This window comes from Hemitrygon akajei, chromosome 31 (assembly GCF_048418815.1).
Source record: "Hemitrygon akajei chromosome 31, sHemAka1.3, whole genome shotgun sequence".
NCBI lineage: Eukaryota > Metazoa > Chordata > Chondrichthyes > Myliobatiformes > Dasyatidae > Hemitrygon > Hemitrygon akajei.
In genome coordinates this window covers 11,450,237-11,469,006 of record NC_133154.1, presented here as the reverse complement: position 1 = coordinate 11,469,006, position 18,770 = coordinate 11,450,237, and the positions used below count along the sequence as shown (strand labels likewise).

Genomic DNA, 18,770 nt, shown 5'->3' with positions numbered 1-18,770 from the left:
AAACTTCTCTTAAACATTGAAATCGAGCTTGCATGCACCACTTATGCTGGCAGCTCATTCCACACTCTTGCGACCCTCTGAGTGAAGAAGTTTCCCCTCATGTTCCCCATAAACCTTTCACCTTTCGCCCCTAACCCATGACCTCTGGTTGTAGTCCCACCCAACCTCAGTGGAAAAAGCCCGCTTGTATTTACCCTATTTATACCCTTCATAATTTTCTATACCTCTATGAAATCTCCTCTCAACCTTCTATGTTCTAAGAAATAAAGTGCTAACCTATTCAATATTTCCTTATTTCTCAGGTCCTCCAGATCCAGCATCAGTCCTGGATCTTACAACAGAAACTGGACCAGATCTAGATTGGACAGGCCAGCTCTGTCCTGAGAGTTGACCGCAATCAGGGGCATAAAATGGCTAGCCACTCTGAAGATGGGGCCAGATGCTGGTAAATCGATTCTGACCATCAGCCTGACTGGTGTAGAGAAAGGTTCGGATTATTCTCAGTCTGGGCATTGAGCACAGGAGTTGGGAAGGTAATTGCAAGTGTACGAAGATTAAAGACGATGATAAAAAATTAGCTTTATACACACAAGGACATTCTACAGATGCAGGAAATCTAGAGCAACACACACAGAATGCTGGAGGAACTCAAGAGGTCAAGCTGCATCTGTGTCAGGGGTTCCCAACCTGGGGTCCATGGACTCCTTGCTTAATGGCATTGGTCCAAGGCATAAGGAGGGTTGGGAAATGTCTGATCTATGGAGAGGAATAAACAGTCAATGTTTTGGGCGGAGACCTTTTAACCCTCTAACCCTTTCCTTTCCAAGTACCTGTCCAAATGTCTTCTGTGTTCACGACAAGATTGGTGGTTATTTGTCAGATGTTCATAGAAACATCGAATCATACAGTGAAATGCGTTATTTGTATCAATGACTGACACAGTCTGAATATATGCTGGGGGGCTTCCAACGACAACGTCGCATGCCCGCAATTTAATAACCCTTTGGACTGTGGGAAGAAACTGGAGCACCCAGAGGAAACCCACACAGTCACAGGGAGAACATACAAACTCCTTACAGACAGCAGCAGGAATTGAACCCCGATCGCTGATTACTGGTGCTTTAAGGCGTTGCGCTAACCTCCGTGTAGTAAGTGAGACTGTAGGTGGAGAATTGTGTACCTTTTCGGTCACCTTGTTATTAGACTATAAAGAGTGCAAAGAGGATTTGCGAGAATGTTGCCAGGACTCGAGGGTTAAGATTGCACATGGAGGTTATAGAAAAGATTTTTAAGGATGTTGGGTGTGTGGGAGTACTTCAGTTGTCAGAATTTCAATTGACTTCAGAAGTTTAATTTGGGACAGATGATTTTGGAAGGATATTAATAGGTGTATAATATTATGATAACCTGCCGGTGGAGTGGTGACATTTGCACTGGACTTTGGGACGAGTGGTCCTGGGTTCGAATCCGGCTATCCCCCTGCTTGTTTTCCACCTGTGCTGGGTTGATCTTCGAGCCAGTAGCTCGACCTCGTAAAAAACAAACAGATGCTGAAGGAACAGGGAAGGTGGCCACCCAATCCGCCACAGGGCACGGAGAGGTGTAACAATATTACGAGGGCAAAGAATAAAAAGAACATCCTTTCCCTCAGTAATCCCTGCGGCTGCTTCACACAGATTTTGAAGTTTGCTCCCTAAATGCCTTTGCGTTCTCACACCGTTTAGATTATTATTTTCCCCAGGAGCCCGTGGCTGTTTCCTTCTTCTCAAGACACTACATTTTCTCATTGTGATCTGTCTCCAAGTTATTTGCCACTAACTCCTGAGGTGATACATATGATAAGGGCCCCAGTTTCTGCAGAGTACCACAGCCAATAAATCCCACACGGAGATCCACAAACCATTGTCTTCTTTGGATCCAATCACTTTGATTTTCCGTTCACCGCTCTCTTCTGAATCTGAAATGGAGACCGGTTTCCAATTATAAAATGGTAACGACCATAAGACTATAAGATATAGGAGAAGAATTAGCCATTTGGCCCATTGCATCAGCTCTGCCATTTCATCATGGCTGACCCATTTTCCTCTCAGCCCCAGTCTCCTGCCTGAAAGGGTGAAGGAAGGTTCATGATGTCAAGGCGTGTTTGTTCACACTCACACGCTGCACTCCCTACTGATCTGGGTACCTCCCCATCAGCAGCTTTCCTATCTCCCAATGGCGCGTGGCCAAGTGGTTAAGGCTTTGGGCTGGCGATCTGAAGGTCGTTAGTTCGAGCCTCAGCCGAGGCAGTGTGTGTGTCCTTGAGCAAGGCACTTAACCACACACTGCTCCTGCACGTTTACAGCCCAGTGGCGGCGATTGGTGCGGTATGGACAAGACAAGACAATGGCCAGGCTTGGCACTAGATCAGGGTGGGGATGTTCCCCTGGGCAGTGCAGTTCGGGCCCTAGTGTCTCTGAGATGCCTTTGTGCTTTGGTCCTTGGTATGAATTAGGTACACAGGAGTTCAGGTCAGTGTACCCACCCCCCCACCACCACCAACCCCAGTGGTGTCCACCCATCTCCAACCAACAGACAGGCCTGGTGTCCTGGAATGAGGATGGCCTTCTCCCTCAGATTCAGGAGCAGGGAGCCCAGCACTGACTCCGGGCTCACAGTGTTGGGTTTCCACCCAAAGCCAATGGATCCCAACAGACTCCCAGAATCAATAGTACACTCATCAGTGGATTATTCACCAGAGAAAAGTGATAGGGTGAGATTGAAATCACAACTATCCATACCTCGAGCTGCAGAGTGACTCTCTCTTTCTCCAGAATCTGGAAAAAAAAGGTAAAAGAATTTGAATTAGAGTGATTGAATTCTACGGTACAGAGTCAAGCTCCACAGCCTATCGTGCCAATGCTAACCAAATGACCATAGGAGCAGAATTAGGCTATTTGGCCTATTGGGTCTCCTCCACCAATTGATCCTGTCTGATTTACAATCCCTCCCGGACGTCATTCTCCCGCCTTCTCCCCCTCACCTTGGACGCCCTTACTAATCAAGAACCTATCACCCTCAGCTTTAAATATACCCAATGATCTGGCCTCCACAGTTGTCCGTGGCAATGAATTCCACAGATTCTTCGCTCTCTCAAGAAATTCGGCCTTCTTGTATTCTGATGCTGTGCCCTCCAATCCTAGACTCTCCCATTATTGAAAGCATCTTCTCCACGCCCATACAAGACCCGTTTATCCATGCTTGGTCTGTAGACCTTCGGCCTTGGCGGTTCATTTGCTTGTGTAATATTGGTAAATGTAGTGAACAGTACCTGCTTCCACTACCTCCTCAGGCAGTGGGATCCATATTCCAACCATGCTCCGTCTGAAGAAAAATCCCCCCTCCCAGATTCCCTCTAAACCTCCTCAATTTATACTATTCCTCCTTGTTTTAGACAACGGATGTGGGAAAAAGTATCTACCTATCCAATTATCCCATTATAATTTTCTATGCCTCTATCTGCTTGCCACTCAGCCTCTGAGGTGAAACAAACCCAGTCTCCTCCCTGCTGAAGTCCAGGGTGGCAAATCTCCACTGCACCCTCTCCGGTCCAATCAGTGTATTGTGTGTGGACAGAACTGCCCACGGCACTCAGGGTGACATTAACCAATATTTTATAACTTAATATGATCGTGTTGTTATACTCTGTGCCGTGGCTGTGGAAATCCATGCTCCTCCCTCAGGCCCCTGTCTCTCCGACCAACACCCCACCCACCCCCACCTCGCTCCAAACAAAGATTCAATGTACAAATTATTCAACCTTGAGGTTTGTTTGCTTACAAGCGGCCACAAAGCAAGAAACCCAAAATAACCCAATTAAAAACAAGACCAACATCTGATATGCAGAGAAAGGGGAAAAAAAAGACAACAAATCATGCAAACAATGGGAGGGAACAACAACATTCTGAACCAGAAAGTGTCCTTAAATCTGAACCCTGGAGTAGGCCTAAAGCCTTAGTATTGGCTCATTATATTAGCAGGCACAGAACGCAGCAGCCGGGCGCAGTCTTCATAGCCTCAGCGAGCAAAATCAGCTCTCGTCTCCAAGCTCGACACCCTGTCTTTCCAGTATATCTGAGCCAGTGTCTAAATTGTCCAAACAGTGTAACGTACCTTGCACTGGGACCCAGGTACCGCTGCAGCGAAAGGCTCCCGGCCTAGAACATTCTCTATTCACTTTCAGAAACTTACTAATCTGTACTCATCAGCGTTCCTGAAAACCCTACAATCTACCGTGAAGGCCTTATCCTTTTATATCCTTCCAAAATGTATTCCTTTGTGCTTGTCAGAAGTAATTCCCGCCTGCCACAATTCTGCGCAACTTTCCAGCTGATCTATCTCATACTGTCATCTAAGACATGCCTTTTCATCCCTCATCCTTTTGTGTCATCTGGAAACTTAACCGATTGTACCCCGTACCTTCCAATCCAAGTTACTGACGTACAATGCAAACTTTAAGAGTCCCAGCACTGATCCATGTGATAAAATCACAGGATGTTCTCTGTCCCATTATCAGAATAGTTTTAAGACCCACTCTCCCACCCTGAGAGCATTTCATTGTATCCTGGTGAAGCACAGAACTACCTTTATTATCTGGTCCACTCTTGTTCTCAGCAGAGTCTGAAACATAAGGAAGATAATTTCAGTTTTCCGACCACATGGTCAGTTACCCGAACGGTTTCTCTCAGCCTGGAGACTCAGCGCACTAAATAGCTGGGTAGCTGACATCCCCAGAGGGAGTTAGCCTTTAAAATCGATGCTGGGACCTTTCGGAGTGTGCAGTAGCCTCACAGAAACCTCCTCCCCCCTCGTCCCCTCACAACGTCAGCATGTAAAAATTACGAATCTTTGGACTCTGCAGATCATGTCATGGTGTGCACCTGATCTGTTTGCTCCCTTTGGTCAGTTCCAGCATGGACACGAGCCTCTGAGGTATCCAAGGCACCTACAAGGAGCGATGCCTCAGAAAGGCAGCATCCATCATTAGGGACCCATCACCCAGGACATGCCCTCTTCTCATTGCTACCATCGGGAAGGAGGTACAGGAGCCTGAAGTCACACACTCAGTGATTCAGGAACAGCTTCTTTCCCTCTGCCACCCGATTTCTGAATGGACAATGAACCCATGAACGCTAACTCACTACTTTTTTTATTTCTGATTTGTCCCGCTCAGTGGCGCAATAGTATCAGCACTGGACTCCGGAGTGAAGATTGCCGGGTTCGAATCCAAGTCGGGTTGAGCGTCGAGCTAGCAACTCGGTCTCGTAAAAACAAGAATAGCTCGCTACGGAAACACCGTCATGACGGTGCCCCGATAACTCCACTGCTGAGTTAAGGGTTAGTCTTCTTCTTCTTTGCACTACTTATTTAATTTAACTATTTTATATATATATACACACTCACACACACACACATATATATATATATATATACACACACACACACACACACACACACACACACATATACATACACTTACTATAGTTCAGTTTTCTCTATATTATCATGTATTGCATTGTACTGCTGCCACAAAATTAACACATTTCACGACACATGCTGTTCTGGTTCTGATTCTGTTCTTGTTGCTATTTTGTGCAATTTTGATCGGGGCGGATAGGCTCTACGGCCTGCAGTTGATGAACAACGCAGCACTAGATTGAACTGAACTGAGCTGAAACTGAATGTTCCTGGACTGTTTTGAAGACTTTGTGGTTTGTTATTTTATATTCTGCGTTTTTCAAACCTTCTTCTCGTTACCATTTTTTTTTGTGTGTAGGGAAGGGGGGAGGTTTGATGTTTTATTCTTTGAATGGGTTCGGTAGTTTTCTTTGTTTCGTGGCTGACTGTGAGGGAGACGAGTCTCAGGGTTGGATACATATTTTGATAATAAACGTACTTAGAATTTTTGAAATGCATCATTTGTGTTGAGGATGTTCAAGGCAGCCTGAAATGTCGGCATGCTTCCGATGCCAACAATAATGTGCCCACAATTTACTAACCCTAATCTGTATGTCTTTGAAATGTGGGCGGAATCTGGACCGTCAAGAGGAAGCCAACGTGGTCACGGGGAGATGGTACAAACTCCCAACAGACAGCGGCGGGAATCCAACCCAGATCGGTTGTCAGAGCTGTAAAACAATGGTGCTAATCGCTAAGCTAGCACCCCACTGTTCCCATTTGCAGTTGGTTCAAAGTCCAGGGGTTAGTGGTTTAAAAGTCTGGGCAAAAGATACAGAGGGGATGTGCAGAAAGTTTATTTTTAACAAAAATCAGGAATTCACTGCCTGGAGGGGAGGGAAAGCAGAGTCAACTATGGCCTTCAGCTTGGAATGAGAAAGGCACACCGGGGAGAATGCGTAGAGACTTCGGGGATAAAGTCAAAGACTATTCATCCTCGGTTTCCCAGATCCCGTGTCTGAGCGAATTTAGTAATCCCCGCACTGAGAGATCTACAAACCATCATCTTCCCGGGATCCAGTCACTTTGACTTTCCCCTCACTGCTCTCTTTGGAATCTGAAATGCAAACCAGCTTTGTGTCACAGAGTTGTAAAAGTGTGGATGTGTCCATGTTGTATGTTATACGTTGCTGTCTATTTACACTCACACTGATCTGGGGACCTCCCTTCGCCCAAAGCCCAAGCTGAAGTTGGGATTAGATCTGACCTTCCCCAGGACACGAATCATGTCACCGGAATGAGCAAGAGTCTTTCTCCTGGTGGGGAGACAGGTGCCTCTGGGTCCAGGTTGGTGTCCACCCAACATACGTCACATACAACCCAGCTAAGCCACACGCACGCCCCCTGTCCCGAGGAACTGGCATCCGGGGATGAGGGTTCCTTCTCCCACCCACTCTGCCCTCCCGGCTCCTCAGATACAGGAACAGTGAGCCCAGCACCGACTCCGTGCTAATGGAGTTCGGTTTCCAAGCAAGGCCAATGGATCCCAGCAGATTCCCAGAGTCACGAGTACAATCAGCAACAGATTATTCACCAGTGAATAGGGAGACATTAAAACCAGAAATGTCAATACCTCGAGCTGCGGAGTTGCTCCCTTTTTCTGCAGAATCTGGAAGGGAAGGAAAGGAATTCAAGTTCATAATTAAACTGTTGCTTTCTGTGTCTGATTGTCAGAATTGTTTAAAGCTAACTCCAGCTTTAATGACATTTCACTCTATTCCAGTCGCATACTGTTGATGAATTGAGAGAACTACCTTTAGTGTCCGGCCCGCTCTCGTTCTCAGCAGAGTTTGAAACACAAAGAATAGAGCTTTATTTTCCTGAGCACCTTGTCTAGACATGGACATTTTCACTCCCTCCGGGCAGGTGAAAGCACTTCACACAGCCATAAGATTCACAATACTGTAACAAACATCATATTGCGGGCTAGTATTCACGCTCACAGAAACCGTCTCGGATGCACTGAGACGTCACAGTGTCAGACCGTAAAGGGAACAGAATCCCGGGATTCCTGAACAAAGGCTCAGGGAACAAACGTGGTGAAGTTACGCGGAGTCTGGGACACAAAGCGGGTTTTTTGTGGGAGCTGTCAGCGATTTAACATTCTCCAAATCTGGACTTTGATGTTCCCAGGAGCCTGTGGCCTCCTTCATCTCCCCAACTCCTCGTCAAAAGGTTCACAGGTTCATCTGGTTCATTTGTTATCAAAGTATGCATGCAGTACACAACTCTGAGATTCGTCTTCTCCAGACAGCCACGAAACAAAGCAAGCCATGGAGGTCGTTCAAAGAAACCATCAAACCACCTTAACCGCACAAAAAAAAACAAATCTTGCAAATGACAGAACAATCATCAACCCTCCATGTGAAAAAATACTCACACAAGCAGCAACATGATCATCAACCCCTACCCTACGCAGAATTTCCCATTTCCCGTTTACAACCCTGATTTAAGATGAAAACTTTGTCCTATTTCCCCCTGCGTTAAGTCTGATCTCCCAGGAAGAACTGTTTCTCGTTTGCATCCACCCGGCCCTCCACGTTGCTGCTGGACCCCTGACTCCACGTGGAGTCCACATCATAAAGCTAACCGGTCAGTTCATCCCCACGGTTCCTGTTCCGGTATCTCAGATAGTCTACAAACCTCCCCCCTCCCCCGCCCCGCCCAACACAGAGATCCACAAACCATCGTCTTCTCGGGATCCGACCACTTCGAATTTCTGTTCACCGCTCTCTTTGGAGTCTGAAATGGGAAACGGTTTCTGATTAGTGGCACAACTGCGTAGGGGTTAGCATGACACCTTATAGCACCAGTGACCTGAGTTCAACTCCCCCCTGCTGTCTGTAAAGAGTTTGGATATTCTCCCCGTGGTTTGCCTCCGGGTGCTCCGGTTTCCTCCCACAGTCTAAAGACATGCTGGTTAGTAGGTTAACTGGTCTTGTGATTAGGCTGGGGTTAAATCGGGGAGTGTGGAGGAATGGCTCAGAATGGCCAGAATGGCCTGTTCCCTGCTGAATCTCAATAAATGAATGGAAAGAGAGAGTGGACGGTTCACAGGGTCAATAATACGTTGCAATTTGCTCATGCTCACACCCCGATCCAGGTACATCCCTATGAACCGCTCTCCCACCACCCAAAGGTCCAGATGAGGTTGGGTTAAGGGTCCAGTCTGTCCCCAACACACGGAAGCTCGAACCCCATTGTCTCACAGTGGTGTTTGTGGTGTTTCTGCTGGTGCAGAGTCCGGTCCATGTTGGTGTCACACAGCCCTGAACTCATAGTGTATGGAAGCAGGCCTTTCGGCCCAACTGGGCCCGGCCGACCAAGGGTTGCCCACCTCAGCTCCTCCCACTTCCTTACACTAGGCCTATTTCCCTCTAAACACTTCCACATCCATATACTTATCCAAAAGTTATGGTGGTGTAGTGGTTAGCACAACACCTTACAGCACCAGTGACCAAGCTTCAGTTCACCCCCGTGTCTGTGAGGAGTTTGTTTGTTCTCACCGTGACCGCATGGGTTTCCTCCGGGTGCTCTGGTTTCCGCCCAAAGACCTACTGGTCAGTAGGGTAAATGGTCATTGTACGTTGTCCCGTGATTAGGTTAGGGCTAATTTGGGGGTTTCTGGGTGGCGTGGCTCGAAAGGCCGGAAGGGCCTATTGCATGCTGTGCCTCAATAACTAACTAACGAACAAGCTAACTGACTGACCGAATGAATGTTGGTGCTGTGCCTGCCTCGGTTACTTACAGCTCGTTCCAAATGTGCACCATTCTCTGCGTGAAGCACTTTCTTCTCAGTTTCCTTTTAAATATTCCCCCTCTCGCCTTAAACCTAGTGTTTGGTTTCCTTCCCCTTAAGGAAAAGATTGTGTGTATTCTCCCTGTCTGTGTCCCAGCGTATCCTTGGAATGTCTGAGGGAGGACTGCGAACTCCTTCCCCAGATTCATCCACTTTATTTTGGAAGGAGTTTGTGACTCTTTATTCTCCTCCCTGGATTACACCGCCTCTCCCTGCACGCGATACGTTTCATCCGGTGCTTACAACCACAGCCTGATGAGAATTTCTCAAAGTTAAAAAGCCCACAGTCCCAGCCCCCGTATTTCACCACAGTCCGTAACCCCCCCCCCCCCTCCCGACACAGAAAGATCCACAAACCATGGTCTTCCCTGGATCCGATCAATCTGATCTTCCTTTCGCCGCTCTCCTTGGAATCTGAAATGAAAACCGGATTCTGAATATAAAATGGAAAGCGGATGTATTTTCAAAGTGCGAACCGGTCTCGCATCGTTGTTTGTCCACACTCACGCACCGTACCCCCTCCGATCTCGGGACCTCCTCATGAGGCGATACCTCAGAAGGGCAGCATCCATTGTAAAGATCCCCACCACCCAGAGCTGCTCCCCTCTCATTGCTACCATCAGGGAGGAGATACAGGAGCCTGAAGACCCACACTCAATGTCTTAGGAACAGCTTCTTCCCACCCACAATCAGGTTTCTGAACGGATCATGAACCCATGAAGACTAGCTCAGTACTTTTGCTCTTTTCGTACTCCTGATTTAATTTATATATATGCTGTATATTTCTTATTGTATTTGATAGTATATTTTATGCATTGCACTGTACTGCTGCCACACAACAACAAATTTTACGTCATACATCAGTGATAATGAACTTGATTCTGGTTTTATGTATCCTTGCTAAGTCCACCTGTCTGAGCCCAGCGGAGCCCGAACCCACACACTTCCCCTCCCCCATGCACTTTGCCCTCCCGTCTCCTCAGATAAAGGGACAGGGAGCCCAGCGCTGATTGCGGTCTCACAGCTTTGGCTTTCCGGTCAAGGCTGATGGACCCCAACAGATTTTTTAAAGATTATGTATTCACTGTACTGCTGACGTAGAACAACAAATTTCACAACATACACCAGTGATAATAAACCAGAGTCTGATTTTGATTCCCAGAGCCATTAGTACAATCATTAATGGATAATTCACCAGTGAATGCTATAGGGGGACATTGAAATCATAAATATCGATACCTCGAGCTGCAGAGTGGCTCTCTTTCTCTGTAGAATCTGGAATAAAAGAAACAGAATTTCAGTTCACAAATAAATGGCTATTTTCTCTGTCTGGTTATCAGAATAACACAGGGTGTCTGCATGTAACGCAGGAAATTCATGAATAGAGCCTTGGGGTACAGAAGAGATGAATTTATGCTGAAGCTGTGAAAACACTTGCTAGGCCACAGCTAGATCACGGCCGACGATCTAACCTTAGGAAGAAGGTGGAGGTCCTACGGGGAGTGGATGAAAGGTTTACTTGAATGGGTCCTGAAATGAGGGTGCTCAGGGATAAATTTAGACTGTACTGTAAAACAGACTGAGAGGTGATATGGCAGAAGTCTCTGAGATCCTGATTGGGTTAGGTATGTCACACCGAGGGGAACTGATCCCGTAACTGATCCCGTTCCCAATTAGCTCAAGGGCCGGGGTGGGGGGGGGGGGTCAATGATTTTAAAAGTCTGGGCAAAAGATGCAGAGGACACGTCTGGAAGGTATTTTTTAACCAAGTGTATTGTCATGAGGGGGATGGGATCAGAAATAATCAGGGCCTTCAGCAGGAACAGGAAAGGACAATGGGGGATGAGTGGGGAAGTGGGATTCACTGGAGTCAGCATGGATTCTGCGGGCCGGATGGTCTATTTGTCGGCTCCAAAGATTCCAAAGCCTTCTGTTCCTCTCTAGCTTGTATGTTTATCCATCTTCTCCTTGAATCCATCATAACCAGTAAGGACAGGCAGAACACCCTGCTATGATTATTTTAAATGCTGGTGCCTCACGAAGTTGTGTCCTCAGTCCCCTCTGCTCCCTGCACCTTCATGACTTCACGATCTTGTACTTTACCGTTAGCCCGCGCTGCACTTTTTCAGCAGCTTTTACACCTCATTCTGCACTCGGTGATGGTTTGACCTCAGTGCATTGTGTAGTGATCTGATCGGTGGGAACACTCTTCACCGTAGCTTGCTACATGAGCCAGTAATAAAACAGAACCAACACTGAATATGGATCCCGACTCTTTCCACCGGGAAGGAGTCACAGGAGACTAAGGTCCCACAAAACAGTTAATACCCTTCGACCGTCAGGCTCCTGAGCCATTGTGGATAACTTCACTCATCTCAACTCTGAACTGATTCCTCAACCTATGGACTCACTTTCAAGGACTCTACAAAGTTCTCAATATTATTTATTTACTATATTTTGCACAGTAGTTGTTTGTCAGTCTTTGTCGGTATGTAGTTTTTCATCGATTCTATTGTATTTCTCTGGTTTTACTGTAAATGCCTGCAAGAAAATGAGTCTCAGGGTTGTATATGGTGGTGTATATATATACACACACACACACATTATATATATATATCTATTAATCTATTACACTTATAGATAATATATCTATTATTTTATATATATAATATACACACACACACTTTGATAATAAATTTACTTTGAACTTTCCATTAACTCTACTTCAGGGACCAGGGTCCATTTCCCTGCTAATTCACCCACACTTCTGGTCGAAAGAATTGTGAAACATTTTCCCCCGATTCACCCACTTTATTTTGCAAGAAGCTTTTAAAAAAAATATATACAGTATTTCTGTTTCTGCACATTTAAAAAAATCTATTCAACATATGTAATTGATTAGTTTGTTTATTTTTATTATTTTTTCTCACTATGCTAGATTATATATTGCATTGGACTGCTACTGCTAAATTAACAAATTTCACGTCACATGCTGGTGATAATAAACCTGATTCTGGTTCCTGATTCTATTCCCCTCTCTGGATTACACCGCCTCTCCCTGCACGCGATACGTTTCATCCGCTGCTTACAACCACAGCTTGATGAGAATTTCTCAAAGTTAAAAAGCCCACAGTCCCAGCCCCCGTATCTCACCACAGTCCGTAACCCCCCCCACACAGAAAGATCCACAAACCATGGTCTTCCCTGGATCCGATCAATCTGATCTTCCTTTCGCCGCTCTCCTTGGAATCTGAAATGAAAACCGGATTCTGAATATAAAATGGAAAGCGAGTGTGTTTTCAAAACATGAACCGGTCTCGCATCATTGCTAGACCACACTCATACACCGCACCCCCTCCGATCTCGGGACCTCCTCATGAGGTGATACCTGAAAAGGGGCAGCATCCATCATTAAGGATGCCCACCACCCAGAGCTGCTTCCCTCTCATTGCTACCATCAGGGAGGAGATACTTGAGCCTAAAGACACACACTCAAAATTATAGGAACAGCTTCTAATGTCCACCATCGGATTTCTGAATGGTCCATGAACCCGTGAACATAAGTCGTGTTTAAACTTACTTTATTCACTGGAATTATCGCGCCCTTGGGAGGGGAGAGAGGGAGGGGAGAGAGAGGAACACACACACACACACACACACTCACTCACTCTGGGGTCAGAGCATTGGAACTCCACCCAAGGCAACTGGACCCAACAGATTCCCAGAGTCATTAGTACAATCGTCAATGGATTATCCACCAAAGAATGTTACAGAGGGACTTTGAAACCATTAATATCCATACCTCGAGCTGCAGAGTGACTTCCTTTTTCCACAGAATCTGGAAAAGGAGGAAAAGAATTAGCACTAGGTCCTTTTTCCAAAAGAATTTCAGTTCAACACTTGCAGGAATTTCTTTGCCGTTATTGCCATATTCCCAAATCTCTTCCTCCCACCTTAGTGGGATTTCACTCTCAGCTGGTGACAAATTGATCCACCTATTCTGAACACAGAATCAGGGCTCTCACTCTGCTCCGTTTCTCTCTGCACAGATGCTGCCCGACCTCCTGAGTCTTTGTAGCATTTTCTATTTTTATTTCAAACCTTTCAAGTCCTTTCATTTCTTTATTCTGGAAATAATTCTCTTCATTTTTTTTCAATTTCTCTTCTTGGTTTTCTCTGTTGTGAATGAATTGTGAACATTATTCCTCAAACCCCTTTGCCCATTTAGGCTTCCCTCAGAAATCTGTTTTCTCTTCCTTCTCCTCGTCCTCACTCTGCTCTGTCCCAAAGTTATTTGCTGTTTACTCCTGAGGTGATTTATAGGATTAAATCCCCAGTTTCTGCAGATTACCACAGCCAATAATCCCCACACAGAGAAATCCACAAACCATCGTCTTCTCTGGATCCGATCACTTTGATTCTCCTCTCGCCGCTCTCTTTGGAGTCTGAAATGGAAACCAGGTTCGCAGTGTTACTGTTCGTTCACATCCACATACTGCACTCCCTACTGATCTGGGTAAGCCCCCCCCCACCCCCCCCAACTCCCACAGGCTGTTCTTCCATTACCCAAAGGCTATACTTGGCACTGGATCAGGGCCTGGGAAATGCGGCTCGAGCTCAGTGTTGTCAAGAGGATGTTTCTTATATTAGGGGAGTCTGGGACCAGAGGGCACAGCCTCAGAATAGAAGGACGTTCCTTTAGAACGGAGATGAGGAGGAATTTCTTTAGCCGGGGGGTGGTGAACCTGTGGAATTTGTTGCTGCAGACGGCTGTAGAGACCAAGTTATTGGGTATGTTTAAAGTGGAGCTTGATACGGTCTTGATCAGTCATGGCGTTACAGGTTAGGGGAAGAAGGCAGGAGGATATGGTCAAGAAGGGTAATAAATCTGCAATGATGAAGTAGTGGAGTAGGCTCGATGGGCTGAATGGCTCCTATTATCTTATGGTCTCCTGGTTGAGTTTGTGCATTGGTCTTGAGTGTGAGACAAGTTTGGCCGCTCACGTCTTTGGGTCAGTGGATCCTAACAGATTCCCAGAACTAATGTTCCCAGAGTCATTAGTGCAATTCTGAATGGATTATCACCAGAGGATGTATTGGCATCATAAATATCAATACCTCGAGCTGCAGAGTGGCTGTCCTTTTCTGCAGAATCTGGAACAGAAAGAGAAAGAATTCTAAAGTTCACAATTCACAGGATGTTTTCTGTGTCTGGCTATTGGAATAGTTTAATACTCCCCCATTTTAATAACATCTCATTCTCTACCAGTGACGTATTATTCACGGATCAGGAGTCATGCTGTCCTCTCACTGCTGGCATCAGGAAGAAGGTACAGGAGCCTCAGGACTCTCACCACCCAGATCAGGAGTAGTTAGCACCCCTGATCCATCAGGTTCTTGAACCAGAGGGGATAACTTCACTCACCTCAACACTGAACTTTTCCCACAACCTCTAGATGCACTCTCAAGGTCTCTTCGTCTCATAATCTCCATATTTATTGCTTACTATTTTGTTTGGGTTTTTTTTGTCGATCTGTATTTTCACAGGTTGTTGTTTTTTTGGACTCCCCTACCATGGGGAAAAGGCCGTCACCCTCCACCTTATCAATGCCTCTCGTACTTTCTGTAAGTCTTCCTTCATTCCCTACGTCCCAAGGAATGAAAACTAGCCTGGCAAACCTCTCCGAAGACTCACACTATCTGGTCCGAGCAACATCTTTGCAAAAGGAACTTTGGCACGTTGATGAATGATTCAAAATCTCTCCTTCAACCTCCTGTAACCCCCTATCCCTCCCCTCCTGCTTTTTCACCAATCCCAGGAGCCTGTGGTACCCTTATCCTTCCCAATACAATATTCTTCCTCACCCTGATCTGAATCCAATTTATTTGTTCCTTGGAGTCCACCTTCTGAATTTTGTTTATCACAGTTCCCTTCACCATTCCCCTGATCCGGAATAAATCTGACTGCTCTGTATCCCGTTTTCCCTCCATTCATCTGCCCGTTCCCGGATTCCTCACGGATTAGCTGGCGGGCAGGCAAGCTCTCAAGCAGACAGCTCCCCCCCCGTACGTCAGCGCAGTCAATAATCCCCACACAGAGTTAACTCCCCACGTACCGTCGTCTCCTCCGGGCGCCAGCACTTCGACCTTCCTTTCGACGCTTTCATCGGAATCTGAAATACAAACCGGATTCCAATTGTGAAGCGAAATTCAGCGTGAAGGGTTCACAGTGGTTGTCTGCCTCTCACATGGCTGCGTGCTCACACACTCTCAGTATCTGCTGCCCAGAAGCCCAGGTTAGAAGGTAAAGTACAGAAGCTGGTGTCAGCCATGTTATCTCTTCCATTCAATGAGACCGTCTGGCTCAGAACCACTTTCCTTCAATCATCTTGATCTAACCTCAACCTTGAAAATATTTAGTAATGCCCTCAGAGAAAATTATACACTGAATAAAGGGGTGACACCTTATCTTGAGCTAATACCCCTAGTGCTTACACCCTCTGCCCTGCCAAAAACACCAGGGGGAGATTTCATGTGAGGCGCACGCTTTGGTAGGAAGAGTAAAGGTGTAGACTCCTTTCTAAATGGGGAGAGAATTCAGAAATCAGAGGTGCAAAGCGACCGTGAGTCCTAGTTCGGGATTCCCTTAGCTTGCAGGTTGAGTCGGCAGTTAAATGGCAAGTACAATGTTAGCAGTTATATCAAGAGGACTGGAACATTAAAAAAAAACAAGGAAGTCCTGCTGTGGTTTTATTTAATGTTTATCAGACTGCATTTGGAACGTTGTGAGTAATTTTAGGACCTGTAACTATTTACTTGGTTATTTATTTAGAGACAGAGTGCGGAACAGGCCCAGCAACCTTTTTAACCCTAACCTAATCACAGGACAATTTACCAATTAACCTACGAACCTGTACATCTTTGGACCGTGGGATGAAATTGGAGAAACCAACAGGAAACCCACAAGGTCACGGGGTGAACGTACCAACTCCCTACAGATGGCATCTGAATTGAGCTTCAAACCCCGATGTCTTGAGCTGAAATAGCATTGCGCTAACTACTGTGTTACCATAGCGATTCCCCCTCCCCCCCCCACCAATAAAAGATCTGCCGGTCCTGGAGAAGGTCTAAGGAGAGACATTCTGGTCCTGGAGAGGGTTTAAGGAGAGACGTGCTGGTCCTGGAGAGGGTTTAAGGAGAGACGTGCTGGTCCTGGAGAGGGTTTAAGGAGAGACGTGCTGGTCCTGGAGAGGGTTTAAGGAGAGACGTGCTGGTCCTGGAGAGGGTTTAAGGAGAGACGTGCTGGTCCTGGAGAGGGTTTAAGGAGAGACGTGCTGGTCCTGGAGAGGGTTTAAGGAGAGACGGTCTGGTCCTGGAGAGGGTTTAAGGAGAGACGTTCTGGTCCTGGAGAGGGTTTAAGGAGAGACGTTCTGGTCCTGGAGAGGGTTTAAGGAGAGACGTTCTGGTCCTGGAGAGGGTTTAAGGAGAGACGTTCTGGTCCTGGAGAGGGTTTAAGGAGAGTCGTTCTGGTCCTGGAGAGGGTTTAAGGAGAGACGTTCTGGTCCTGGAGAGGGTTTAAGGAGAGACGTTCTGGTCCTGGAGAGGGTTTAAGGAGAGACGTTCTGGTCCTGGAGAGGGTTTAAGGAGAGTCGTTCTGGTCCTGGAGAGGGTTTAAGGAGAGACGTGCTGGTCCTGGAGAGGGTTTAAGGAGAGACGTGCTGGTCCTGGAGAGGGTTTAAGGAGAGACGTGCTGGTCCTGGAGAGGGTTTAAGGAGAGACGTGCTGGTCCTGGAGAGGGTTTAAGGAGAGACGTGCTGGTCCTGGAGAGGGTTTAAGGAGAGACGTTCTGGTCCTGGAGAGGGTTTAAGGAGAGACGTTCTGGTCCTGGAGAGGGTTTAAGGAGAGACGTTCTGGTCCTGGAGAGGGTTTAAGGAGAGACGTTCTGGTCCTGGAGAGGGTTTAAGGAGAGACGTTCTGGTCCTGGAGAGGGTTTAAGGAGAGACGTTCTGGTCCTGGAGAGGGTTTAAGGAGAGACGTGCTGGTCCTGGAGAGGGTTTAAGGAGAGACGTGCTGGTCCTGGAGAGGGTTTAAGGAGAGACGTTCTGGTCCTGAAGAGGGTTTAAGGAGAGACATTCTGGTCCTGGAGAGGGTCCAGCGGGGTTTCCTAAGAGTGATCTTGGCAATGAATGTCTGATATCTCTGGGCCTTACCTCGATGGAATTCAGCAGAAGGAGGGGGATTCCTACTAAAACCTACCAGATACCGAAAGGCCTGGATAGAGTGAATGTGGAGGAGCATCAAGGATTCGAGGGCACAGCCTCAGAATAAAGTGATGCCCCTTTAAAACTGGGATGAGGAGGAATTGCTTCAGCTAGAGTGTGCTGTGAAACTTATTGCCAGAGAGAGCTGTAGAAGCCAAATCATCAGATGTATTTAAGGCAGAGATCGATAGGTTTTAATGAAGATTCATTTCTCCTTCTGGGAAAATGTTATTTTCCCTCCCCCTCCACTCTTCTATTTCCCTCTCTGGCCTTTTACCTCTTCTCATCTGCTATCACATTCTCCCCCCCACCCCGTCCCCTCCTCCTTCCCCTTCTCCTATGGTCCACTCTCCTATCAGATTCCTTCATCTCCAGACCCTAAGCTTTCCCACCCACCTGGCTTCACCTATCAACTTCCAGCTAGCCTCCTTCCCCTCCCCACCATCTTTGTATTCTGGCGTCTTCCCCCTTCCATTGCAGTCCTGGTGAAGGGTCTCAGCCCGAAACGCCGACTGTATTCATTTCCATGGATCCTGCCTGACCTTCCGGGTTCCTCCAGCACTTTGTGTGTGTGGCTTTGATAAGTTCTTGAGGTAAGCAGGTTAAACATAATGGGGAAAAGGCAGGAGAAGGAGGTCGATTAAAAAAAAATTTCATGATTGAATGGTGGAGCAGACTCAATGGGCTGATGGTCCAATTTCTGCTCCAGTATTTTGTGGTCTTGTAGTCACAACATCTGTCTTGTTGGGCGCCATTGGAATTATATATTTCAACGGGACCCCCTGTATTATCTATCGTGAGTATAAACCCATCTTCACACAACAACCTCCACATCTCAGGAAATCAGTCTATTGAACCAGCTCCAATAGACCATACCTTATGTAGACATCAGAGTAGTCCACAAGAGGTTGTGAAAAACACAATCTTTTCCACTTTTTTTCCCATTCCAATACTCTTGCAACAAAGGCCACTAGTTCACCATTCATGGAGTACTCCAGCTCAGAAACAGGCCATTTGGCCCATCTAGTCCATGCCAACCTGGTCTTCTGGCTGTATGACTCCTTGGCTTGGAGTAGACGGGCCGTGACGCTTTTCATTGATGGGGCAGGCTTGAGGGATGAGTGGCCTACAACAGTGGTTATTTTCATGTTTTCTTTGCCCGGATGGGGATGGATTTAACTTGGCGAGGTGAGTTTGGGTCGGTTTAATTTTAT

General features: G+C 46.7%; 1 protein-coding gene across 14 annotated transcripts in view; it reads right to left on the bottom strand.

Annotated features, from left to right (window-relative positions):
• Positions 1-18,770, bottom strand: part of LOC140719031 (uncharacterized) — a 114,120-nt gene that overhangs the window by 60,852 nt on the left and 34,498 nt on the right. For 12 of the 14 annotated variants that reach the window (XM_073033377.1, XM_073033372.1, XM_073033371.1 and 9 more), the window contains 13 exons: positions 15,412-15,468; positions 14,414-14,449; positions 13,684-13,740; positions 13,098-13,133; positions 12,489-12,545; positions 10,535-10,570; positions 9,653-9,709; positions 8,182-8,238; positions 7,070-7,105; positions 6,497-6,553; positions 4,624-4,659; positions 2,781-2,816; positions 1,901-1,957 (listed from right to left, as the gene is read on the bottom strand). In XM_073033377.1, coding sequence (XP_072889478.1) covers positions 1,901-1,957; positions 2,781-2,816; positions 4,624-4,659; positions 6,497-6,553; positions 7,070-7,105; positions 8,182-8,238; positions 9,653-9,709; positions 10,535-10,570; positions 12,489-12,545; positions 13,098-13,133; positions 13,684-13,740; positions 14,414-14,449; positions 15,412-15,468 — 615 coding nt within the window. The remainder of the gene's footprint in view (positions 1-1,900; positions 1,958-2,780; positions 2,817-4,623; positions 4,660-6,496; positions 6,554-7,069; positions 7,106-8,181; positions 8,239-9,652; positions 9,710-10,534; positions 10,571-12,488; positions 12,546-13,097; positions 13,134-13,683; positions 13,741-14,413; positions 14,450-15,411; positions 15,469-18,770) is intronic. The other 2 variants (XM_073033376.1, XM_073033381.1) reach the window with 2 other exon arrangements.